General features: G+C 41.9%; 1 protein-coding gene across 3 annotated transcripts in view; it reads left to right on the top strand.

Moving 5' to 3' along the window:
• Positions 1-11,194, top strand: part of Wnk2 (WNK lysine deficient protein kinase 2) — a 118,333-nt gene extending 107,139 nt beyond the window's left edge. For 2 of the 3 annotated variants that reach the window (XM_013026390.1, XM_013026389.1), the window contains 3 exons: positions 1,399-1,637; positions 8,058-8,169; positions 11,169-11,194. In XM_013026390.1, the coding sequence (XP_012881844.1) occupies positions 1,399-1,637; positions 8,058-8,169; positions 11,169-11,194 (377 nt within the window). Of the gene's footprint in view, positions 1-1,398; positions 1,638-8,057; positions 8,256-11,168 lie in introns of those variants that run through there. The other variant, XM_013026388.1, reaches the window with a different exon arrangement.
• Positions 11,195-27,831: the final 16,637 nt, after the last annotated feature.

The following is a 27,831-nucleotide window of genomic DNA, read 5'->3' as shown; positions in this document are numbered from 1 at the left end:
GCCCGTTCACATCTAACAGGATTGCCCTTCTCTGGAATGTCCACAAATTCCCATTCATTAATTGGCTCCTTTTCCAAAATCATAGGCGTCAGTATTTCCTTGAAGTGCTAAAGATGAGTGCTTTCCCCGAGGAGAGATACCAGGACCGAATGGGTATTAGTCTACCTGGGCCACTTACCCTTCCTCCCTCTCCTCTCTCTCTCTCCCTCCCTCTCTCTCCCTCTCCCTTTCTCTCTCTCTTTCTCTCTCTCTCTCTCCCCCTCTCCCTCTCTCTCTCCCCCCCTCTCTCTTTCTCTCTTCTTGCTTTCCCTCCTTCTCTCTCTTCACTCCTCTTTCTCTCCCATCTTTTTCTTTCCTCTTTTTTTTTTTAAATTTCTTTTCTGGGCTAAAAATTACATGTAGAAATAGCTCTTTGTTTGTACAAATCTCATCACTAATCTTTAATTGTTTGTGTCTGTGCTCTGTCATTGCTACCCACTAAAGTTCACTACATTTTGGAACAGCTTGTTTGAAGAGATGGTCATTAGCTGGGATTATTTTTTAATTACTGTCCTTTTTATCAGTGAAGAAAAATTTTAATTGGCCTATTCAAAATTCTCAGCCAGAACTTATGTGTCTACAGGGTGGAGGGATGGGGATTCAGTTATAAAATTTACAAGTCATCTGTTGGCCATTAAAAAATAAAGATGAAAGAGATTGGATTGAAGAACCAAGCACTCTAGTTATCAGAGCAGCTCCCAGCAAACCTTCCTCCCTCCCCACCCATGCCAGGGCCCTAGATTGTGGTACCTTTTATTGATACCTTCCCCAAATACTACAATAAGAAAATATGCCATTTCTTGGTTTTGAGTTCCAAACAACCAAGATAAGTAAATTCACAGAACTGTTCGTATCAGTACAGCCTGTCCAGGAGAGGGGGTGCAGGCTGTCAGTGGCCTCCGTACATTGCATACTCTGCAAGGTAGCCTAGCATCTTCGCAACATGCTGAGGATGCAGAGGTCAGAGAAAGATGGAGGAATCTGACCCTATTCCCTGGGATGCCACCTCTCATGTGTGTCCAGCTGTGTCAGGAGTCTCCCACACTCACACGTGAGTCTGGTGGGATGGGCGGCAGTGGGGAACGTGGATTTTTAACAAGGGATAGCCCCTAGCCTGGCTTATGATATGGGTGACAGCCACCTGACATAGCTCAGTCTTTCTCTGCCCATGTAGTGTTCTACCATGTCTAAAACTGGGCTGTAAAGCCCCTCGATCCAGACCGCCTCTTGAAGCAAGGTGTTGCCTGGCCAAAGTGAGGCCCTTGTCTTGGCCATCACATAAGAATAACTGCAGCCAGCCCACCAGTGGTGCTGAGCGAATGTGTGGCATCACCAATCCTGGTCTATGTGACTCCCCAGGGTCCTCCACCAGCAGCCTGGCCCCAGGCCCCGAGCCTGGTCCCCAGTCCACCCTGCACGTCCAGGCACAGGTGAACAACAGCAACAACAAGAAAGGTACCTTCACCGATGACCTGCATAAGCTGGTGGATGAGTGGACAACCAAGACGGTGGGGGCAGCCCAGCTGAAGCCAACACTCAACCAGCTGAAGCAGACACAGAAGCTGCATGACATGGAGGTTCCTGGCGAGACTCGGGCTGTGAGTACAGAGCGGACACCAGCCTCCTCCCGGGGACAGGATGGCGGGTGTGGTGGCAATGGAGCCTTGTTAGAATCCTGCATGCCACATGCAGATTGTCCTAAGCCCTGTGTGTCCATAGTCTGAGTTCATCTTTACCACAGCCCATCTTCTTGTTTCAAGTAGCTGTGCCATTTTATATTCCTACCAGCAGCACATGAGGTCTCAGTTTCCCTAAATCTTCAGCAACACTAGTTATCCTCTGGGTTTTTGACAGTGGCCTGTCTTGTGAAGTGTGAGGTGGTATCCTGTGGTTTTGATTTGTATTCCCTTAATAATTAGTGATATGGAGTATCTTTTCAGGTGCTTATTTGTCCACTTGCCTATTTTCTTTAGAGAAATGTCTGTTTATGACCTTTGCCCATTTTTGAGTCAGGTTGATTTGTTGTTGTTGTTGTTGATGTTGTTTGTCAGTCATAGAGCTTGAACTCAGGGCCTGGGTACTGTCCCTGAGCTTTTTCACTCAAGGCTAGTGCTCTACTTTAAGCCACAGCACCACTTCCTGTTTTCTGGTGATTAATTGGAGATAAATGTCTCACAGACTCTTGCACAGCCTGGCTTTGAACTGTGATCCTCAGATTTTAGCTTCCTGAGTGGCTAGGATTACAAGTGTGATTACACTGGTGCCCAACAGGTTTTTGTTGTTGCTGCTGAGTTTTAGAAATTCTCTGTATATTCAGGACATTAATCCCTTGTGAAATAGATGATTTGAAAATATTTCTTACATTGTATCAGTTGCCTTTTTACTTTGTTGATAGTGCTCTTTAATGAATAAAGGTATTAATTTTGTCTTTTTAGCTTTTGTTGCTTGCACCTTTGGTGGCATATCCAAGAAATAACTACCAAGACAAATTTTATGAAGTTTTTCCCTTTAATGTTTTCTTCTAGGAGTTTCATAATTTCAACTTGTGTGTGTGCATATATGTGTACACCAGTCCTGGGGCTTGAACTCAGGGCCTGAGAGCTGTCCCTGAACTCTTTTGCTCATGGATAGTACTCTACCACTTGAACCACAACTTCACTTCTGGCTTTTTGGTGGTTAATTGGAGTCAAGTCTTATGGACTTTCCTGTCCAGGCTGGCTTTGAACCTTGAGATCTCAGACTCTTGAACAGACATGAGCTCCTGTACCTGCTCATTTTATCTTTTATATTAGGATCTTCAGTAGACTTTGAGTCAATTTTTGGATATATATTATTAGATAAAGATCAAACTTCATTTGTTCACATGTGGATACCCAGTTCCCCTGTCCCACTTGTTAAAAAGGTGATCCTACAGGGCAGTGATGGCTCAAGCTGTAATCCTAGCTATTCAAGAGGCTGATACCTGAGGATCAAGGTTCGAGCCAGCCACGACATGGAAATCCATGATAATCTCATCTCCAGTTAACCACCAAAAGGGAAAAAAAGAAAGCCAAAAGTGGAGCTGTGGCTCAGGTAGTAGAGTGCTAGCCTTGAGCAAAAAAGCCCAAAGTTACCACCCATACCCTGAGTTCAAGCCACAGGACTGGCACAAAAATAAACAACAACCCCCCTAAAAAAAAATCCGTTCTTTCCTCCATTGAGTGTGATTGGGACAGGGGGATGTGGCTCAGTGGTAGAGAGAATGCATAAAGCCCTGGGCTCAAACCATGAAGAAAATAAAAATTCATTTGACCATACATATAAAGGTACTTCTGGGCTGCCTCCTCTCTCATTGGTCCATCCGTCTGCTTTTATACCAGTTCTACATTATTTCAATTATTGTATCTTTGTAGTAAATTTTGAGGTTAGAAAGTATGGGGTTTTTCCCTTTTTAAAAGTTTGAAGCACCTTGAAGATATTTGTATGTTTGATTTGTATAATTTTTTTCCTGTTTCTGAACCAAAAGGTTATTGAGATTTTGACACAGAATTGCATTGAACCTATAGCTTATTTCATGTAGTGTTTTTATATTTTACAAATAGTTAGCGGGGTGCCAGTGGCTCATGCCTGTAATCCTAGATACTCAGAAGGCTGAGATCTGAGGATCACGGTTCAAAGCCAGCCCGTGCAGGAAAGTCCGTGAGACTCTTATCTCCAATAAACACTAGAAAAACTGGAAGTGGCTCTGTAGCACAAGCGGTAGAGCGCTCGCCTTGAGCTGAAAAGCACAGGGACAGCGCCCAAGCCCAGAGTTCAAGCCCCACGACTGACAAAAAAAAAGAATAGTTAGCTGTTTTTGTTTTGGGCAGTTCTGGGGTTTGAGTTCAGGGTGTCAGGCTTGCTAGGCAGCCATGCCTCCAGCCCTTTTTGTTTTAGTTATTTTTCACATAGGATCTCATTTTGGGGCAGTCTAGATCACAGTCCTCCTAATTATTCCTCCCTCATAGCTAATATGATAGGTACATCCTATATTATGCCCAGTTATTTTTGTTCAGATGGAGTCTAAGGAACTTCTTGCTCAGGCTAGCCTAAAACTGTAATCCTCTTGGATCTCCACCTTTTGACTAACTGGGATTACAGGTGTAAAAGCCAACATAACTGACCTAACCATACCCGACTTATCTTCCAGTTCTTGACCATGAAACTTCTTTCAACTTATTTATATCTTCTTTAATTCCTTAAACTTCATTCCTTTTTTGTCAAAAATATTTCATTGTATGGACATAATGTCCATCTATTCATTAAATGATGGGCACTTGATTTAGTTCCACCTTCCAGCTATTGTGAATATGCTGCTATGAACATCAGTAATCAAATATCTGTTTGAAGCCCTACTACTTTCAACTCTGAAGTTTGAACTCAAGGCCTTGAGTTGCCAATATGGTGCTCTACCATTTGAGCAACTCCTTCAGCCCTGTTTTATGCTGGTTATTTTTGAGATAGGGTTGTGTGAACTATTATGCCTGAGCTAGCCTTATACGTTTATTTTTCTACTCAGTCTCCTGAGTAGTCCTGCTTTTAGTTCTTTTGGGTATACATACAGGAGTGGAACTTCAGGCAAGACCATAAAATGCTACATTCAACTTTTTTGAGAAATTGACATTCTGTTTTCCATAGCAGGCACATAATTTTGCATTACCAAAGGCAGTGAACATGCACAAAAGCATCAAAAGAGCCAGGTACCTATGGCTTATGCCTGTAATCCTAGCTACCTCAAGAGGCTGAGATCTGAGGATCACATTTAGAAGCCAGACTAGGCAGGAAAGCCTGTGAAACTCTTATCTCCAATTAACCACCAAAAAGCCAGAAATGGAGCTGTGACTCAAATGTTAGCATGCTAGCCTGGAGCAAAGAAGCTCAGAGTACATCACCTTTATAATAACAATATAAAAAAATGTTTAAAGCTCAGGGACTGTGTCCAGTGCCTGAGTTCAAGCTCCCGGACCAGAACATAACAAACAGAGAGAGAGACAGAGATAGAGACACAGAGACAGAATCAAAAGGAATAAAAATTCCTAGGAATCAATTTAAGTAGAACTTGAAGGCCTATGTACTGATTAAAGCACTGCCAAAAGAAAATTTTTTTATTGTGAAAATACTGTACAGAGGGGTTACAATTACATGGGCAAGATAATGAGTACATTTCTTATCAAGCATTGTAGCCTCCTCCTTTGTTTCCCCTTCCCATCCCTTCCTATCCTCCCCCCGCCCCCCAAAAAGAAAAGTTTTAAAGAACTAAATAAACAGAAGGGCATCCACATTCATGAACTGGAAGGCAATATTGTCAAAACATTGTACCAACCAAAGTAACTTAAAAATCAATACAATTGCCACAAGGACACCAATTTCTCTTCCTCTTCATCAATGCTCCCTTTAATTAAAAAAAAAACCACCTCATCTTAATGGTTGTATTTTATTGGCCGTTCGTATACCTCTCTTCTTTGGAGAAATGTCCATTCAAGTTTTTTGCTCATTTTTAAAATTTAGATTGCTGAGTTTGCTTTGGAAAGTTATAGGGATTCTTTATAGTGGCCACTAACTCCTCTATGATCTGGAAATGATGTCATTTAGTAGGCTCTCTTGCTTTTGCTTTTTTTTTTTTTTGTCTGAAACCAGGACTCAAACTCTGTATCTGACATTCTATACTCATTGGCCAGTTCTCTACCTCCTGAGCCATGCCTCCAACCCCCCCTCTTGTACTTCTTGATTGTACCCTTTGATACTCAAAGTTTTTAAAAATAAAAATGTAGGGGCTGGGAAGGTGGTTCAATGGTAGAGTGCCTGCCTTGCATGCATAAGGCCCTGGGTTCGATTCCTCAGCATCAAATAAGCAGAAAAAGCCAGAAGTGGCGCTGTGGCTCACGTGGTAGAGCGCTAGCCTTGAGCTGGGGAGCTGAGGGACAGTGCCCAGGCCCAGAGTTCAGGCCCCACGACTGGACCCTCCCAAAAAAAATCAATTGGCTATGTAATATAAAAGCTTGAGATTCACTGTTTCATTTGTCTATATCCATATCCTTTAGCCAATATCTTACTGCTCTGATTCCTGTAGTTTTCATGTACATTTTGAAATCAGGAAGTATGAATCCTCTAACCCTATTCTTCCTTTTCTAAATTTTTTCCCTATTTAGAGCCCCTTGAGAATCCATATGACTTCTCAGACCTTTTTTTAAAAAAATTACATTTATTTCTTGAAAAAACTGCTACTGAAATTTTGGTAGGGATTACATTAATCTTAAGATTATTTTGGGTGCCATAGACATTTTAACAATACATCTTTAACAAGTCTTCAAGTCTGTTAATATTGATGATTGTCTTGTTTTTCCTTGTCTTGAATTTCTTTTGGCAATGTCATTATTGTTGGTTGTGGCAATACTAGGATTTGAATTTGGGACCCTGTACTTGCTTGGCAAATGATCTATCACTTGGGCTATGCCCCCAGCCCTGATTTGTCAATATTTTATAGTTTTCAGTATACAAATAGTTCCTTAGTTAAACTTATTCCCAGACATTTTGACTTTTTTATTCTATTTCAAATGCAATTGATTCCTTAATTTCCTGTTTCAGCAATGAACACATTGCTAACGTGCAGAAAGGCAACTGAGTTTTCATGTTGATTTCTGTATCCTGCAGTTTCTCTGATTAGCTTCCACAGTGGTTTTGTGCACTTCTTAAGGTTAACTATATCGTCTTTGATCAGAGATATGTACCTCTTTCCTTTCCAATTTGGATGCCTTCCTTCTCTTGCTTTTTCTTGCCTAATCACTCTAGCTGGACCTCCAATACTGTGTTGAATAGAACTGATGAAAATAAGTATCCTTCTCCTGTTTTCAATCCTAGAGGAAACATTTAAATCTTTTGCCATTAACCATGATGCTTGGCATGGATTTTTCACACATGACTTTTATTTATCATTTTGTAAAGTTTTCTTATATTCCTAATTTATTGGTTTTGTTAAATGTTTATTTTTCTGCATCATTGAGATGATCACTTGTTTTCTTCTTTCATTCTGTTCATGTATGTTATATTGATGGGTTTTCACATATTGAACTGTAAAGGAAAATCATTGAAAACACAAGTTGGCATTTAGAAAAGATAAAACTGACCAAGTTTTAACTACCAAGTTAAGTATCTTAGATAAAAATGGAAAAATTCCTAGAAATACAAACTCTTGCATTCCTGAAATAGATCTCACCGGGTCATTGAGCATAATCTTTCTAATCCGCTCTTGAATTCAGTTTGCAAATCTTGATAGTGTTTCTCTTTGAAACCCTTTGATAGTTTTTCCCTGCCTGGAGTCCACCTGAATTCCTGGAATATGTAATCATGTCTTTTTGAAATTTGGAAATTTTCTGGCCATTATATCCTCCAATACTATTTTTTATATGTGTGTTGGTGCCAGTACTAGGGCTTGAACTCAAGGTCTATGTGCTGTCCCTTAGTTTTTTCACACTAGTGCTCTACCACTTAAGTCACACCTCTACTTGCAGTGTTTTGGTGTTTAATTGGAGATAAGAGTCTCACAAACTTTCATGCCTGGGCTAGTTTCAAACCTTGATCCTTAGATGTCGGCCTCCTGAGTAGCTAGGATTAACAGGTGTGAACCAGTGGGTGCCCAGCTCAGTATTTTTCTCCCTAAATCCTCCTTTCTCTCTTTTCCTTATATGACTTCCATAATATATTTATCAATTCACTCAGTGGAGCACAATTCAGACCCCTTAGGCACTGTTCACCTGTCTGCATTCTCTTTCTGTTCCTCAAACTTGATCATTTCAATTGTACTATCTCAAGTTTTCTGGCTCAAAATGGCCCAACAGTAGCTTTAGTAAAGGAATACATGAAGGTGATGCTTTCCAGCCCCATGTTTATCCTCCTGGTGCGTTGAGAGACCACTTCTTCCTAAGAATGGAGAAACTTTGGGGATTCGAAGGGCAGCATATTGCAGCCCCTTGTACCTTTTTCTTCTTCTCTGTATCTCATAGACGACTACATCTCGAGCAGGAGTGAGAATGCCATGTCTGACCCCAGTGCCTGGCCCTCTGTCCACCTCAGCCATTCCTGGAGCCACCCCTGCCCTGCCTGTGCCCACACCAGGTATTGTCCACTCCAGCCTCCCAGATCCCTCCATTTCACTGCCTCTAGGTCAGTTCAGAGGTCTGCTTCCAGCTCCAGTGTCCTAGAGGCCCTGAGCAGCCCAGAGGAGTATGCCTGGGGGTTGGATTAGCCAACCTCACACAGGTACCTAGGTTGCCAATGTTTATGAGGCCACCTGGGCCTGGGCTGCGCATCGCCTAGTCCTCTGCCCTCCCCCATGTGGGCACATGGTCCAGCCACCAGGGGGCGCATTGAACAGCAAGACACTTCCCTGCTGCTTCAGACCCTGTGTTCTCTCTTAGGTCTGCTCCATTTGTTTACACATGCAGCCTTCACACCCACTGCCTGTTCTTGAGTTGAAGGTTAGAAGCGTGCAGAAGTATAATGACATCACTCTGCAGAAGTGCAGTATCTTGAATTCCAGATATTCTGTTCCCTGGTGGAAAAAAGACATGTTTTTTGGTTTTTTTTTTAATCATTTATCCTAAAAGATCTGTTTCATTTGCAGTGGATTCATGAGGAGATGTATGTCTCTCCATATGAAGTTGAAGAGATATTGAATGTTTTATAGATCTTAAGCTGAAGCCTGATCTTTAGTTTTCTATTGTAAACATTATTTAAAAGTGAAAATTGATGTGCTCAGAGGTGGCTCAGTGGTAGAGTGCTGGCCTTGCATGCATGAGGCCCTGGGTTCCATTCCTCTGCACCACATAAGCAGAAAAAGCCGGAAGTGGTGCTGTGGCTCAAGTGATAGAGCACTAGCCTTGAGCTGAAGAGCTGAAGGACAGCACCAGGCCCAAAGAAGTGAAAATTGAAAGCTGGGTACTGGTACTCAGGAGGCTGAGATCTGAGAATCATGGTTCAAAGCTGGTCCAGGCAGGAAAGTCCATGAAACTCTTAACTAATCACAGAAAAAGCCAGAAGTGGCACTGTGGCTCAAGTGGTAAAGTACTAGCCTTGAGTAAGAGGAGCTCACGGACAGTGCCCAGGCTCTACATTCAAACATGGGGGGTGGAGGGAGGAGGGGAGGAGCGGCAGGGATTAAATCAAAGACCTTGGTTGATTAATGAGTTGCAAGAGCTAGGTGAGCCCAGCTTTTAATGCTCAATGGAACAAGGTCTCCCTGGGCTTGTTTATGACCAAGAAGGACAGGTGACAGGCCAAAGGGGGACATTTGCAGAAGTTGGTCTCCCAGTAAGGAATATCCACAGCTTTTTTGGAGCCTGTCACAAATGCCAAGTAAGCAAATGCTCGGGTAGCTGGCGAGCGATTGTGAGCCGTAACAGAGATGGGTACCACTTCTCAGCTCAGGGGTCCCACTTTGCTTCTTTTTCCACAATTTTTACAGAAGCCTATGATCTGTCTACCCCAACTTATAAATCTCTCCAGACCACTCTAAGGCTAACCTGAAGGGACAATCTTTCCAGAAATGTCCATGGACACAGCCCAGATGGACACAAAATGACCCAGGTAGAGATGAAAGCTCCATGGACAGATAATCTGTATCCCCTCTGGCAGGCAGACTGCCTGAGGCTGCCCAGCAGGAATTACCCAGTTCTGCAGCTAAATTATTTTGGTTTCAACATACTATTCCATCATTTGAATTAAGATTGAATTTTCTAGAGGACTCTGCAGAATCTACTGCCTGGATACAATACTGCAATCAGAGATTTAGGTTCTGTGTTTGTGAGAAACATGCGGGCCTGTGTCTTTATGAAGTGTAGCTCACTCTCTCCCTTTTCCCCACACCTAAGATGAACTAGCGGCAGGGGATCCCGCAGAGACTATATTTGTGAGGGAGAAAAAAAATTAAATTTTTCTTGCTTCAAAACACTGTAAAACAACATCTTTTTCTTGCCCTGTGTTCACTGGTGAGTCTTGTAGAAGGCAGATGCAATAGACCTGTCCTGGGCTCTATATTAAGCCTAAAGCCATGCTGCCTCCATCCTAGAGCTGTGGGGGTTGTGGGACCAGGACCCAGGCCTCTGATGATCCACTTGATCCACAGCACTCCACCTACCAGCTGTGGCCTGCGGCCCTAGGACACCGAGCCCGGCTGGCCCTAACTCTGACTAGGCTGTTGTTTGGACAGTGACTCTGCACTTGTTCCTTTTAGAAGTGCAGGTGGAGGGGGTGAGTTTCCTGCTCAAGTAAACTGCATCTCCAATGCATCCCTATTGGCACTGGCTCCCAGAGAGCCTAGCTTAGAGGACTCCCTGTGGCTCCTGGGCCTCCCTTTTCCCTCCTGGTGGGCTGAGCTCAGGCCAGGAAGGGGCTCCCCTTTCAAGCTCTTGAGCTTATTGAAAGGAAGATTGGTGGCTAGGGGCACCATGGGTCACATGCGGTGCGCTGGTCTTTCTGATTGTCAGAAGGAAGAGGACCTCCCTGTGTGGTCCCAGTCAGACCCCCCCCCCACTAATGTTCTCATCCACATGCATCATGGGTCTGACCCTGATCCTGGGCACCAGGAGGTCTGATGCATCTCTGGGCTTTCCAACTAGGACTGGCCACCTCTTGTTTGAGAACAGTCTTGGTTCATTGCAGTTCCAGGCTTCCTACCTCTCTGCTCAGGGGTGACAGGGTGACAAGGGTCACCTGTACCAGAGGCAGCACTGACCTTGCAGCTAAATTTTGATGCCTTGTCTCACCACTGACCCTGGGCAGAGGCAGGGGAAGTTCTCTCCAGTGCTTCAAAGAGCCAGAGGGTAGCTTCCTCCCAGATGTCCTAGTTGAACAGGAGCTGGCATCCCTCTCTGAGTTTGGCCATTCTGAGTGGCTGTATGGTTATAGATGTCATGTACTCTGCTCAGGACAAGGCTCAGCAACAGGGCATGGTCGTGACGGTCAGGCTGGCCAAGCTCCAGCCTTGATCTCCACCTCCTGGGAAAGTAGACCAGATGCTTAGACAGAGCCACATGTAAAAGCATCAGGGGCCAGCTTCTAGTGAGAAATCGGTGCTTCAGAGGCCCGTAATGAGCTCTGGCAGTTTTGTTTTCTAGATCCTGAGAGTGAGAAACCTGATTGACCCGGCCCAGATGCCAGGCCCGCATCACATCGTCCCAGCGGAGAAGTGACAGACCTTCAGGGCTGGCCCACTGCTCTAGTCCAGTTCACGCTGTTTTGTAACCACTTTCTAAGCATTTTTTATTCACAATTGGAAACACAAATGTAATGCAAGAATAAAAAAAATATTTTGGGGGAGAAAGGACTGTGGTTTTTTGGTTTTTTTTTTTTCAAACTTTCTCCTCTCTGATCCTCCAGGTGATGTGAATGTGAAGGGGGGGGGGGGGGGGGTAAGGGCATTCCCAGGAGCCTGTACACACAGGAAAGACTGTTCTATTTAGGACCAGGCTGGAAGCTCATCTCCAAGCATCCCCATCCCAGGCACAGAGTTGAGGTTCCCTTTGCTGACATGATTCCATGATATACAGCTTGCCCTCTGGTCTTTGGAGGCCAAAGTCACCCCACCTCCCAGCACAGGGCCTGCATTCATAGAGGCCAGAAATAACCTTCCTTCCAGATTTCACAGGCACCAGCAGGACAGGGACCATCCAGTCTGGAGTCTGCGTCCTCCTGGGGGTGGAGGACACATCTGAAAATGCAGGAAAACTAGCAATGGCCTTGGTGAGAAAATGTGCCACACATGGGAACATCACAGCCTGGCCCAGCCTATAGAAACACAGGACCTGGGGTAGAATTTGGGGTTCAATATAATAAAATGGGGGAAAGCTACAAGTTCATGTTCATTAATCTCTAACTGCAATGTAGCACTTCCTCCAGTGACGGGTGGAGTGGGTTTTAGCAGCTCTTGGACTTGATCACCAATAGAGACCACACATACCACTATGAACTTAAGGTGGTTGCCAGCACCTCAGAGTGTCATGTAAAGTCATTCTGACAAAGTGCCCAGCCTCCAGGAATTAAAGGGCATCTTATTGATGGGTTACTCAATGCTCCAGGATCTGGAAAACCCAGCAATCCAAAAAAAGCATCCCCTAAGGATTCTGAGCAAAGTAAAATTACCCTGTAACTTTGTTTCCAGCTCATAAGTAGCTGTGTGGCCTAGCCAGGGAGACCAGCTTTGATTTTCATTCTTTCTCTGGGAAACAAAAGCAAATGATGTCTCTGCTTGAACTGACATAGTTGAGAAATCCAAGCTGAAGAGGGCTGCATGGTAGAATGGATAATGAGACTTCTGTTGGCTTTAGGCAACCACCATCTTGTTATAAGCTGGCATGACCTGTATATGCACAAGAAGAGAGATTGCTTAGAACTCTTTTCTTCTTACAGGACACTATTAGTATCCACAGGGGTGTGTGTGTGTGTGTGTGTGTGTGTGTGTGTGTGTGTGTGTGTGTGTGTGTGTGTGTGTGTGAACTGGGTTTGAACTTTGGGCCTCAGTACTGTCACTTAATTTTTTCAATCAAAGCTGACCTTCTACCCCTTAAACTACTGCTTTACTTCTGGACTTTCTTGGTGCTTAAATGGAGACAAGAGTCTCATAGACTCCTTCTCAAGCTGGCTTCAAACTTGGATCCTCAGATCTCAACCTGAATAGCTAGGATTATAGTTGTGAGCCACCCACTAGGGGCCCACAGATTGCATTTAACCTTCATTGTTGGTACTTGTCTACTTGTATCCACCTTAAAACTAAAATTAAGTGAATACTTATGGCAAGAAACTCCTGAATCCCACATAGGCTTGTGAGGGTGACCTAATGCAACTTGTCCTAGCCCTAAAGGCTCAGAATCATGGACAGCAGGACAGTGACAAGTGATGAGCCACCAGGCCAGTGGCAAAAAGACTGGTTGTTCCCACAGGGCAAAAAGCCACAGAGCTCTTAGTTTAGAACCCAAACACACAGAACTACAGAAAAAAAAGCAAATAACAGGAGAAAAATGTAAATCAAATAGGTGAGAGACCATATTTTATAATGTTATATAAATGGTTTAATCACTTGAAAGAAACCCATCAGATTGGATTTAAATGCCTCCATAAATATAATGACACATGGGTTAAGCTAATAAGATGAACACAGATATACCATCCTAACTTTAATTGAAGGGAAGCTGAGGCGGCTCTGTTTTATCATACAGTGCAGGTTTCAGAGCAATGTTTATCATAATGACAAAGGGCAAATTGGTTCTACATGTCTATATCTCTAGTAACAGATACATGTTGATAAAACTGTAAAGAAAAATCCATCACAATAGGTATTTCAATATCCCTCTTTCCAAAACAGAGCAAATTGCAGACAACCATTGTCCCTTACAGTGGTCTATTACAAGAGTCTGGTTCTGTGTGTGTGTGTGTGTGTGTCAATGCACACTCCTGTGCACATGTGCACATGAGTACATACAATCTTGTACTGGCCCTTGAACTCAGAGACTGGTGTTATTCCTTAGCTATTTTTGCTCAAGGTTGGTGCTGTTCCACTTGAGCCACAACTCCATTTCTGGCTTTTTGGTAATTAATTGGAGATAAATGTCTCACAGACTTTCCTGCCTGGACTGGCTTCCAACTGCAATCCTTAGCTCACAGCCTCTTGAGTAGATAGGATTATTAGGTGTGAGTCACTGGCCTGTGGCTTGCTCTAATTTTTGATATATGATCACTGACAGCTTTAAACCTCTCCTCCCTCTCTTTCTCTTCTACTCTGTGTTTGGACAAGCCAAGAAGAAGGCCTGAATACCCATTGGCAACAACCCAGAAACTACATCAAGCAGTTCCTTCCCACATACAGTGTCTTCAACCTAGACCACCATGAAAGTCCCAGACTGGTCTCCTCCTTGTTTCCTTGGTCCATTTTGGGCCAGCTTAGATGCTATCCTCCTGTCCCCAAAAAAGCATTATGTGAATAACAAAACTTTCTGTCCCTTGGAGCTACTGCTGGTGGTGGTGGTGGAGGTGTGTCCATCACTCTCAACACTTGGATCACATTTTGAGTAATCCTGTTCCTGGAGAATGAACTCAACAGTCACAACAATATAAAAGATTTGAACATTATTATTCACCAACTTAGTCCAATTGACATTTCTAGAATGTTTCACCCATAGCAGAAACATTTATACATTCTTTTCACTCCCTTTTTTTGGGGGGGGCGGGGGGTTCGGTCATGGGGCCTGAACTGTGGGCCTGGGCACTGTCCCTCAGCTCTTCAGCTCAAGGCTAGCACTCTACCACTTGAGCCACAGCGCCACTTCTGGCCTTTTTTCCCTGCTTATATGGTGCTGAGGAATCGAACCCAGGGCCTCAAGCATGCAAGGCAAGCACTCTACTACTGAGCCACCTTCCCAGCCCTGTCTTTTCTTTCCTTTCTTGTTCTTTTTTATTTTGCTTGCTTGTTTTTGATGCTAGAGATTGAACCCAGAGACTCACACACACTAGGCAAGCCCTCTACCCCTGAGCTACACCCTCAACATTCCATTTATGTTCACATACGTATCAAGATAGATCTTATTCTAGGCCATACAAATGAGTGGCAATACATTTTAAGAGATTCAAGTCACACAAGCAATTCTCTGAACAAAATGGAATTAAATCTGAAATCAACAGTGCTATAAAACAGCCATCTTTGGAGGTGAAATATCACACTTTTAAGAAACCTATACAATGAAAAAAGAAATTAGCCATGCACTGGTGGCTCATTCCTGCAATCCTAGCTACTCAGGAGGCTGAGAACTGAGGATAATGGTTCAAAGCCAGCCCCCCGAAGCAAAGTCCATGAGATTCTTCTGTCCAATTAACTACCAGAAAACTGGAAATGGCACTGTGGCTCAAAGTGGTAGCCTTGAGCAAAATCGCTCAGGGACAGCACCCAGACCCCAAATTCAAGCCCCACAGCTGACACACAAAAAGGAAATTAGACAATGAATAACTGAAAATGAAAACAAAAATCAATTGAAATTCATGGGGTACTGCTAAAGCAATACTTGGGGGACATTTCTATCCTTTAAAAACTATATTAGAGAAAAAGAAATCAATGACTTCATCCTTCACCTTAAGAAAATATCAACAAATGAAATTAAATCCAAAGTACACAGAAGTTACTGCACAATAGAAATCAATAGAACGTAAGACAGGAAAACAGGAAATGGATGAAATTAAAAGCTGGTACTTGAGAAAATTAATAAAACTGAAAACTCATTAGCTGAAGCTCAGCAAGAGAAAAGAAAGGGCACAGAAGAAAAATACCACGAGAGGTGACAGCAAGCCTGCCTGCAGATGCTAACAGGACAATAGGGAAATATGAACACTACACCAAAAAATGAAAAAAACAACTTAGATATGAAGTGAACTAATTGCTTAAAAGATGCATCTTAACAAAGTTGAGGGGCTGGGAAGGTGGCTCAGTGGTAGAGCACTTGCCTTGCATGCTCGAGGCCCTGGGTTCGATTCCTCAGCACCACATAAGCAAAAAGAAAAAAGCCAGAAGTGGTACTGTGGCTCAAGTGGTAGAGCGCTAGCCTTGAGCTGAAGAGCTGAGGGACAGCACCCAGGCCCAGAGTTCAGGCCCCACGACTGGACCCCAAAAAAAAAAAAAACACAAAGTTGACTCAAGCTGAAATAGGGTAATACCTATTCATACATATAAAATAGGCCTGTAGGGGCTGGGAAGGTGGCTCAATGGTAGAGTATTTGCCTTGCATGTATGAGGCCCTGGGTTTGATTTCTCAATACTACATAAACAGAAAAATCTCGAAGTGGTGCTGTGGTCAAGTGGTAGTGCACTAGGCTTGAGCTGAAGAGCTAAGGGACAGTGACAAGGCCCAGAGTTAAGAGCCTTTTAGTTAAGAGCCTTTACACAAAGAAAACTCCAGGTAAAGATGGCTTCTCTCATGAATTACCATGGGATAATTCTGAACAAACTTTTCCAGATAAGTATGCCCTTATTCTATGACCAAAGTATTACCAGAAAAGATTCAAAAAGAAAGATAAAATCCTAGAGACTAATAGCCCTCATGAATATAGACCTACAAATTCTAAACAAAATACTAGCAAACCAAACACAACAATACATGAAAAGGAACTTATAGATGTTCAACTTTCAAAAATTATAGACAGTGTCTCACTCTTATAGTCCTAGCCAATCAGGAAGCTGAGATCTGAGGATTAAGGTACAAAGCCAGCTTAGGCAGGAAAGTCCTTAAGATTATTATTTCCAACTAAACACCAAAAAAATCCAGAAGTGGAGCTATGTCTCAAGTGGTAGAGCATCATCTTTGAGTGAAAAAGCTAAGAAACAATGACCAAACCTTGAGTTCAAGCCCCAGGACTGGCATGAATGAATGAAACAATAATTAATTGATTAAAATAAGAAAGAGAAAAGGACTACAGTCATCCCACTATCCTGTTTGAAGGAACACATCCCCATGACCTAAAACTTCCCAGTCAGTGCCACCACCACTCAACAGTGCCAGGGGCTGGTGGCCAAGCTATGAACTCATTTTCCTTTGAAGGACATTGCCAGATCTGGGACCTAAATCCAGAGGGCTCAGCATTATAGTATATTCTCACCCCAGGCTGGCATTCTATTGCTTAAGCCACAACTCTACTTTTGACTTTTGATTGGTTAATTGGATATCAGAGTCTCACAGACTTTTTTTGTTCAGACAAATTTTGTACCACAATCCTCAGATCTCATCTTCCAAGTAGCAAGGATTACTAGTGTGAGCCACCAATGTGAGGCCTTTACTATATTCTCTAGTTTGTTTATATGAGGAAAATGACCTGGTCCAGGCCTCACCTCTTCAGTTAACATTTTGGCTCTGGGCCACACGTCCACCCTGCATGGACTCAGCAGAGGGTGTGGCACACTCACTAGGCTGTCAGCCCGGCCTGCACTCTGGCTGAGATGTCAATGAAAGCCTTCATGGGATTTCGTCACTCGATTCTGTCTGCCTGAGAGACGTTTTTCACCACACAGAAAACCCTTTTCCCCACTCATGTATAACCCAAAGAGACAGAAGGAACATACCCTCCCTCAATATTGAGGGCCCAGGAGTGGAGACAACACAAAGGCCATATCTCCATAATCTCTCCTTGAGCTTCACAGCAGGCCTGCAACAAAAATATCCTCTGCATCTGATGTCATTCCCTTCCAGAGGTGTTTGGAGAACTCTAAAAATAATTGCAGAGTGTATTTGGAAAACTTCTCAAAAGCTCAGAGATGGGCCTGTAATTATCTTGTCCTCACAAGCTGTTGATCTTTTTGTGCAATTATGTGGTCAGTAGTCAGCAGAAGAAAATGATGTGTTTGTGCTCAGTGCAATCGGAGCCATTATCAAAAGCAACAGCCCCCACCCCACAATGTGAAATTATTAAAATCAAGCAAAACCAGTCATTGAATTCCATTGCTTGCTTGTCAGAGGTAGAAGCTGGGCTGTTAAATATCCAGAATGTCAGGGGTTGAAAGTTCCTCTCGGTAGAGGCTAGACCCTCAGCCAGCTTGTCTGCTTTATAAGAGGGAAAACTGAGGCTTGGAGAAACTCCAAGATCCCACTGTTACTCATATCAGAATGCTCCTAGGAAGACATCCCTGGGAGAAGCAATTTTCTTTTGTTTTTAGATTTTCTTTATTTGTATTTGTTCCAGCCCAGAGCTTGAACTCAGGGTCTGGGCACTGTCCTTTAGCTTTTTCTACTGAAGGCAAATGCTCTACAACTTGATTGACACCTCCACTTCTGATTGTGTGTGTGTGTGTGTGTGTGTGTGTGTGTGTGTGTGTGTGACTTCATTGAAGAGTTTCTTTTGGACTTTCTGCCTATGCTGGCTTCAAACCACAGCCCTCAGATCTCAGCCTTCTGAGTAGCTAGGATTGCAGGAGTGAGTTATTGGCTAAAATGCATTTCTTTTAAGGACATGGTCAAAAATATTTGGAAACCACAGCTCAATCCAAGTTGTTAGCAACTTCCTGGGAGGATCTGAGGGTGAAGCAAGAGATGGAACAGTCAGAGTAATGTTATCCAGCTGGGAGCTGGTGGCTCACGCCTGTAATCCTAGCTATTCAGGAGGCTGAGATCTGAGGATCATGGTTCAAAGCTAGCTCGGGGAAAGAAAGTCCGTGACTCTTATCTCCAATAAACCACCAGAAAACCAGAAGTGGTGCTATGGCTCAAGTGGCAGAGTGCTAGCCTTGAGCTGAAGAGCTGAGGGACAATGCCCAGGCCCAGAGTTCAAGCCCTATGATTGACAAGAAGAAGGAGGAGGAGGAGGAGGAGGAGGGGGAGGAGGAGGGGGAGGGGGGAGGAGGAGGTCATCGAGTGTGCAGCCTTCTGAGTGACCTCAGGGTGTAGAGCTTAGGAAACAGAAGCACTTGAGGGGGAGGATGTCTTAACAGAACTGCTATACAGAATGGAGAGGTGGAGCAAATCAGCTACATTCCTTAACTCAATACTCTTGCCCCTCAGGATGTCTTGGGATCTACTTGCCATATCTGCTGTGTTTGGGGCCAGAACTGAGTCATTGCTGAGACTTGACAAACAGCTTTAAATTTGAGTCTTTTGAGTGGCTGAAATCATCAATGGGACCATCAGCAAAATATGAATGAACTCTGAGAATTAGGTGGCAGTGATTTATCACTGGGAATCTTCAACGTCTGGTGGTAGTTTTGTATACTATAATAAAATGTACTTGTGTTTAGGAAACAGACATTAATTATGCAAGGGTATTGGAGTACCCAATATCCTTATTATTTTTTCAAGGAATTTTGGGAAGAAAGTATTCTACTTTTAACTTTTCCTAACATTAAGTATTTAAAAATAAAACAAAATGAGATTGATCATGCAATCTATGATCCTAGCACTGTAATCCTAGGTACTCAGGAGGCTAAGATCTGATGTTCCAATTTCAAAGCTTGCCTGGGAGCTGGGCCCTGGTGGCTCATGCCTAGTCCTAGCTACTCAGGAAGCTGAAACGTGAGGATCATGGTTCAAAGTCAGCCCAAGCAGGAAAATCCATGAGACTCTTCAACTAACTACCAAAAAGCTGGTAGTGGAGTTGTAGGTCCAGTGGTAGAGCACTAGCCTTGAGTACAAAAAGCTTAAGGACAGCGCCTAGACCCTGAGTTCAAGCCCCAGGACCAGCACACACACACACACACACACATGAAAAAAAACCTGCCTGTGCAGACAAATCCAAGAGACTTTATCTACAATTAACCAGCCAAAAGCCTGAAATGGAGGCATTGCTCAAGTGGTAGAACACCAAAAGCTAAAAGAGAATTGAGATCCTGAGTTTAAATATCCCTGTATTGGCAAAAAAAAAAGGTGCAATGTGTGTAAATAAATGTACATCCATATATAATTACATAATATAAATGTTTACATTTAGACTAAGATGATAGTGTGGAAAAATACTGGCGCAGAAAGATGAAAAAATCAAGCTATAAAACCATTTTGGAGCCGGGTACCTGTGACTCATGCCTGTAATTTTAACTACTCAGGAGGCTGAGATCTGAGGATCATGGTTCAAAGCCAGCCGGGGCAGGAAACTCTATAATACTCTTATCTCCAAATAACTACCAGAAAACCAGACAGAAGTGGCACTGTGGCTCAAGTGGTAGAGCACTAGCCTTGAACTGAAAAGCTCAGGGACAGTGCCCAGGCCCAGAGCTCAAGCCCCACAACTGACAAAAAAAAAAAAAAAACAACCATTTTGTAGCATGAGCTTATCTCTATTTAAAAATTTTCACTTACATATAAAGGAAAAACTACAAGAAAATCTACTAAATTGTTAATAGTGGTCATTTTTTAAATCAGGATTACATATGATCTTTAAGGTGCTATTTCTCCCTCTATTGCTTATCTGTATTTCCTAAATATTCATTTTGAACAAATTATCTGATTCATTCAGTATGTGTGTATGTGCTGGGAATCAAACCCAGCACCTCGACTGTGAAGCAAACTCTCTACCACTGATCTATTCTCCAAGTTCATATTAGCTTTTTCATTTTTTAAAGCAATCTTATTTAATGATACTAAATTTGAAGATCAATAACCTGAAGGTAAGGGGAGGAAAGTTTATGCTTAAAATTAGTAAACAAAACAAATAATAATAACATAGTAACGGATGAGTTTAAAAAGTTGGACTAAATACTTCTTTGTCCATTTTTTAAATTTACCAATAAAGATTTAGGATTTGCCAAGTGCCAATGGTTCAACCTATAATCCTAGCTTCTCAAGAGCCTGAGATCCAAGAATTGTGTTTCAAAGCCAGACTGGGCAGGAAAGTCTAAGAGACTGTCTGATTAACCAAACAACTGGAAGTGGAGCTCTGGTTCAAGTGGTATAGCTCTACCCTTGAGCAAAAATGCTCAGGGACAGTGCCCAAGCACTGAGTTCAAGCTGCAGGACTGACACGGGCTTATAATTTCTTTTTGCTTCCTTTATTTTTTTTTTACCAGCTCTTGCTAATGATTTTCATCAATTTAAGCTGACATTCAGGGATATCATTGGGTTTTGTATTCACACTGGGGCCTGGATATGCCTTATAGGCTTGGATAGCTCTTGTAAGGAACCATTAACCTGTGCCTCCTATTTGTTGCCTCAAATGCAAGTTGTGTGGGTGGCACGTGATTTCACAGTTGGTGGCAGTTATAAAAACAAGCTAAGCTTGCTATGCCATCCAGGCATGACAACATAAGCTGCAGACCATGCTCATGTGCACATTTTAGCCACCGGAAAGCCAAGATTGCCTTGGACTCTGCATCTGGGGATGGCCTGACCCTCAAGGATGGTAGGCACAGAAGCTTATTCACTGGGACAAGGGGCGCAGGCATTACCAATACAAAGGCTATTGCGTTCCCAGCACTGAGGGTGAGGGGGCTGGACAGGGCACGGATACCACAGTTGGCCTGGAAACAAACCCGCCAGATGGAAAATGCTCACCATGAAGGGCCATCGCAGGACTAAAGACATTTTATGCACAGATTGCCTGGCAGTGGAAATGTTGTATTCCTTTACTTCTACTTACATTCATTTACAAGCCGCTGTGTAGCTAGCCCTGTGTCCTATGCCAAGGGAGAATTAACATCACAGAATTTGCAGATTGCTGTGTCTTCTTTATCTTTCTTCTATACTTCCTCTCTCCTCAGACATTAGGCTTGCCAGTGGGGTTGGAGATGGGGAACACCTTGATTGTTAAGAATATGCACTTAGCAGAAAGACGAGTCACTTTCCCTTCACTTAATGAGGCAGATAGCTTTCTCGTGCTTCCTTTTCAAAGTGAGCATCAGTTTTTAGGGTGGGCAGCCCCAGTAAATCCATTCCTTACTAAAACTAAATTCCTCCCTTCTCCCTTCTCCCAGCGAGGGATTTGATTAAAGAGCAGTTTCAAACTCCAAGGAAAGCAAATGCTGTGCTTTGCAAGACAAACTTCTCCCAGTGGTGCTGTTTTCACACCAATGACTTCAAAGCCAGCAGAGCAAATACATGCACATCTCTTTTTCCAGTCAACTGCTTGTTGTCCTTGTCTGACCTGCAAGAAAGCAACCATCCCCATACTCAAAGATTCTCCACACCTAAATAAATCAAAAATAGATGTAACTTGCCCCATGTAAGAATTCAGCCAATCATTATCCTGCCCATGTAATTGTAACTCCTCTGTACAGTATGTTCACAAATAAAATTAAATTTAATTTAAAAAAAAAAGAATTTGGAATCTAAAAAAAAAAAAAAAAGAATTCAGCCAATCACATTAGCAACCAATCCTTACTACCATAGCTGGACAACTGGTCGACCCTGGGCCCAGGCCCCAGCACTGCTGTTTTATTGCCACTAGATGTTTTATTGTTCTTCTGGTCCCCAGTCATGGACTTGCAGGGTTCCTGCTGCCCTGGAGAGATTGATCAAGTCTGTTCCCGAAGCAAAGATAAGAAGCAATAATATCAAGATTGTGGTCATTAGCAATGAAGAAACATGATCCCTGACAGGAACTCAAGTTGGTGAGCCCTGCCATTGTACCAACCTACTGCCTTGAGAGTTTCCAGGCAGCAGCAGGGGCAGAAATATACATAGAGCCATTAATTTTGAAGGCATTGTGTAGACTCCCCAGGGAGAAGCTGCCTCTGTAGCAGGGAATAATAAACACATACAGCATGCACTGGCTCCACCTGATAAGTCATAACACAAGACCCCAAAGGATCAAACTCCTTATGAGTCTCTACATTCCAGAAAAGCCTCTGGGATATTTCCAGGAAGACAAAAATATCCAGCACAAGATAAAAATTTGCTATTCTGGAATAAAATTTAAAAAATTAGCCAATAAAAAATAAAGAAAAGAAAGGGACCTTACAATAAAAAGATGATTTAAAGGCTGGGAAGGTGGCTCCCTGGAAGAGTGCTTGCCTTGCATACATGAGACCCTGGGTTCTATTCCTCAGCACCACATAAGTAGAAAAAGCTGGAAGTGGTGCTGTGGCTCAAGTGGTAGAACACTAGCCTTGAGCTGAAGAGAGGAGGGACAGCACCCAGGCCCAGAGTTCAGGCCCCACAACCAACAACAACAAAAAAAGATGATTTAATTAAAAGTGGCTCCAGACTATCAGATCTGTTAGAATTAGCAAAGATACTAATTGCATTTTATTAGCTTAAATTATTATTTGTGTGTGTGTGCCAGTACTGGGACTTGAACTCAGGGCCTAGCAACTATCCCTTAGCCTTTTTGCTAAGCATATAAGCTACTAATCCACTTCCAGCTTCTTTGCTGGTTCATTTCAAGATAAGATTTTTCTGCTCAGGCTGGCTTCAAACCCCAATCTTCAGATCTCAGTCTCCTGAGTAGCTAGGATTACAGGCATAAACCCAAAACACCTGATGTGCTTCTTATATTTTGATCGTTCATAAATGTTTAATATTGCTACATCTTCTTGCTGGATCATTTTATAATATATAAAATCCTTCTTTTAGGTTTTGTTTTGAGAAGCCCACATTATGTAGCCCTGATTGTCCTCAAATTTATGATCCTCTTGTCTCAGCCTCCTGAATACTGAAATTATAGATGTAATCCACACTCAGTTCTTTTGGATTTTTTCATTAAAAAGTTATTTTGTCTAGCCAGGTGTTCACACCTTAAATCCTAGCTACTCAGGAGACTGAAATCTGAAACTCTTTTTTTTGGGGGGGGGGGATCCGGTCATGGGGCTTGAACTCTGGGCCTGGGCACTGTCCCTCAACTCTTCAGCTCAAGGCAAGTGCTCTACCACTGAGCCACCTTCCCAGCCCCTGAAAATCATTATTGAAAGCCAGCCCAGGCAAGAAGATCTGTAAGACAATTAAACACCAAAAAGCTGTAAGCGGAGCTGTGGCTCAAGAGGTGAAGTGCTAGCCTTGAACAGAAAAGCTCAAGGACAGCACCCAGGCCCTGAAAAAATTATTTTGTCTGACATTTGGATAATATGTGCTCTACTTATATACTATTTGTATGGAATATCATTTTCACTCTTTAATTTTCTGTGTATTTGAAACTTTAGGACTCTTATAAGCAGAGTACATATGGACTATGTGTGATTTATTTTTCCAATTTTGACTTTTCATTGGAGAATTTAATGTATTTTGTTGTGAAATGTTCACTTTCTTTTTTTTATTGCCTTTCACATAGCTATATTCTTTCTGGTTACCATGGGGATCACATTTAACATCCTAAAGTTCTAACACTCTACTTTGAATTTCTGCCAGATTAACTTTAACAGCATACAAACTCTGCTCTTTTACAACTTCGTCCATGCTTTTTAGTTGAGATCACAAAATTACATTTATACATGACTACCCTAAATCATAAACTAATAATTCTTTTAAACACATTAGATCTCAAATTATGTAGATAGAAAAAATGTGGTGTTACCACCAAGAGTTACAATAATACTATCATTTAGATGAATAAGTTTTTAAATGAATTCATCTCTTAGGTCATTGTGAAAATAAATGAAAAAAATTAATTTACAAACCATTGTTACAAAGTCAGCTTTCATAATTGTCCATGTACTTCTTTATAGAAATCTTTTTCCCTTCCTTCTTTCGTTCAACGTACTGTTTTGTGTCCTTTTACCCCATACAATTTCCCTGAGCATCCTTACAGCATGTCTAGGACTAATGATCTGTTTCAACACTGAGGGAGGAAGATTACTGTTCTAAGCCAGTCAAGACATCTAGAAATGTCTTAATTTCTCCTCCACTTCTTTGTTGTTGCTGTTGCTTTTGGTTATATGAGACAGGATCTTTCTCTACAGTCCAGGCTGGCCAGAAACTCACTACATAGTACAAGTGGGCCTCAAATTCAAAGTCCTCTTGCCTCTGCTTCCTGAGTGCTGGGATTACAACAGTGTGTTACCATGCCTGTTTCTTCCTTTAACTTTTGAGAGGAAGTTTTGTCTGATGCAGGTTCTTTTTTAAAATATAATTTTATTGTTATTATTAAGGTACTGTAAGGGGTTACCATTTCATAAGTCAGATAATGAGTACATTCAAGATGAATGTCATTTTGAGTCTGCTTCAGTTAAAAATTAAGTTCCTCCAATTTATCTAAAATATAGATGGAATTCTAATGCTTTAATCTCTTCTATTTGCGGAGCCTCTGGAATTCTACACAGAAAGTCCCTACCTATGCCAATAAATTGTTTCTCTTACTCCTTCTTGTAATAGTTTCAAGGTTTCAAGTCTGATGTTAAGGTCTTTGATCTAGTTTTAGTTGATATTAATGCAAGGTGATAGATGAGTCACTTTCAGTCTTCCACATATGGATGTCCAGTTTTCCTGACAGCATTTGTTGAAGATATATTTTCCAACATATATTTTTAGCTTCCTTATCAAATGTCAGATGACTAGGAGTATATAAGTTTATTTCAGGGTCCTCCAGACCATTGGTTTTCAGGCCTGTTTTTGTGCTCAGTTTAAATTGATACAACTACTGCACCATCATCCAGTACTGGAATAGGTGACGGTAGATCCAAATTCATTGAAAATATATATTGCAAACTCTAGGGCAACAACTTTCACAAAGTTTAAAGAAGTATAATTGATATGCTAAGAAAGAAAAGAAATTGGAATAATATAAAAATCTCAAAATGAGAAAAGGTATAAGAAGAGCAGAAAGCAAAGAATATAAGCCAGGAACAAAGACAATAAATAGAAATGAGTAACAGCGGTGGTAATATTACTCCAATCTTATCAATAAATGCTTTCAATATCAATACGGTATATAGGACTGGGAGTGAGCTGAGAGGAAGATGGAGTGCTTAGCATGTGCAAGACTCTGGGTTCAATCCCCAAACTCTAAAGACAAAAAAAATGATTTTAATATGTGCACTAAAAGACAGAGACAGAGTGGTTAAAAAAAGACCTAATTGTATGTTATTTACAAGAAATACAAAAGAAACATAAATTAAAATTAAAGGATGGAGAACTGTATCCCATAATAACCCTCATTTAAAAGATGCTGAACTAGTTACATTAATTTCATGTGAAGCAGATCTCAGTCTGCCAAAGAATGGAAAATTATCAGGGTTAAAGTAGGGCATCACAGGATGATGAAGGAGTTAATCTTCCAAGAAGACACAATAATCTTAATGGGTATGTCACTAATAACACAGCATCAAAATATATAAAGCAAAAATGATAGAACTGCAAGGAGAAATAGATAAACCTCTTATTATATTTGCAGACTTCAAAGGCCCTCTGCCAGTAATGGAAAGGTTTATCAGGCAGGATATCAGGAAGGATATAGTTGAACTCAACAGCACCATCATTCTCCTGCATGTAATTGACATCTGTGGATCACTTTATTGAATAGAATGCACATTCTACTCATGCTTATACGGACATTTGCAACATAGACACATTCTGGGCTGTAAAATACACCTTAGCAAATTTTAAAGAATATACATCATCCAATGTATGCTCTCAGATTTCAATGGAATAGCAAATCAATAAAAGAAAGATAGCTAGAAAATAGAGATTAGACAACACACTTCTAAAGAACACCCTTGACAACTGAACTAATGAGGATATTTTAAAATGTTTTGCTTAGGGCTGGGAAGGTGGCTCAGTGGTAGAGCACTTGCCTTACATGCATGAGGCCCTGGGTTCAATTCCTCAGCACCACATATGCAAAAAGAAAAAAAGCCAGAAGTGGTGCTGTGGCTCAAGTGGTAGAGCACTAGCCTTGAGCTGAAGAGCTGAGGGACAGTGCCCAGGCCCAGAGTTCAGGCCCCATGACTGGACCCCCCCCCAAAAAAATGTTTTTGCTTATGTAATTGAAACCTCCTTGTGCAACTACTTAAAATGAAAATTTTAAATAAAATTTTCTATAAAAAATATTTTGAACTGGGGCTGGGAAGGTGGCTCAGTGGTAGAGCACTTGCCTTGCATGCTCAAGGCCCTGGGTTCAATTCCTCAGCACCACATAAGAAAAAGCTGGAAGTGGTGCTGTGGTTCAAGTGGTAGAGCGCTAGCCTTGAGCTGAAGAGTTGAGGGACAGCGCCCAGGCCCAGAGTTCAGGCCCCACGACCGGACCCAAATATATATATATATTTTTTTTGAACTATTGAAAGTGAAAAAAACATACTTTCCACTGTTGAAATAAATTTGTTGAAATAAATTTATCAATTTCCAAATTTATATTTTCAGTGACAAATGTCATTCTAGACACAGAGTCTTCGAAAGCAAAAAGATCTTGATTAATTAATATAGTTTACATTTACTTTATTATTAAGGCTAGGTAACTAATTATACAGATTCAAAAACTGCACTGATTTGGGCGAACTGGGGTTTTTATTCTCAAGTGAAAAGTATCCTTTTTTTTTTTTTTGGTCCGGTCGTGGAGCCTGAACTCTGGGCCTGGGCGCTGTCCCTCAGCTCTTCAGCTCAAGGCTAGTGCTCTACAACTTGAGCCATTGAGCCACAGCGCCACTTCCAGCTTTTTTTTTTTCTTTTTGCTTATGTGGTGCTGAGGAATCGAACCCAGGGCCTCAAGCATGGAGGGCAAGTGCTCTACCACTGAGCTACCTTCCCAGACCAGTATTCTTCTTTACTATATATTTACTTTCTACATGATGTTCAGCTTCACATTTTTTTTTAATCAGTCCTGGGGCTGAACTCAGGGCCTGGGCATTCTCCCTGAGCTTCTTTCATTCATGGCTAGCACTCTACCACTTGAGCCACAGTGCCACTTCTGGCCTTTTCTGTTTATGTGGTACTAAGGAATCAAACTCAGGGCTTCATGCATGCTAGGCAAGCACTGTACCACTAAGCCACATTCCCAGCCCTCAACTTCACATTTAAAAAAACAAATTAAATCAGGCATTGGTGGCTCAGACCTACAATCCTAGCTATTCAGGAAACTGAGATCCAATTATTCAGCACCCAGGCCCTGAGTTCAAGTCACAGAACTGACAATAAACCAAAAAAACAGAGAGAGCAAGGGAAGGATGACATTGTCCAAAAAGAAATGTATTTATTACCTGAATTATGTAACTATAACCCCTCTGTGTATCACCTTTATAATAACAACTTAAAATTTTAAGCAAATGAATCCTTAATTCCTGAATGAATTAACCAATTTCATGGTTTTGATCAGTTTCAAATGCAAAATTAAACCATAAACATTTTTTTCAAAGAAAGAGTTCTTTATTTTAGCTCATGATTTCAGCAGTTACAGTCAGTCTATGGT

Source organism: Dipodomys ordii, unplaced genomic scaffold (genome assembly GCF_000151885.1).
Source record: "Dipodomys ordii isolate 6190 unplaced genomic scaffold, Dord_2.0 Scaffold93, whole genome shotgun sequence".
In the NCBI taxonomy this organism is placed as follows: domain Eukaryota; kingdom Metazoa; phylum Chordata; class Mammalia; order Rodentia; family Heteromyidae; genus Dipodomys; species Dipodomys ordii.
Note: the sequence above shows the minus strand (reverse complement) of the source record. Positions and strands in the feature narration are given on the sequence as shown.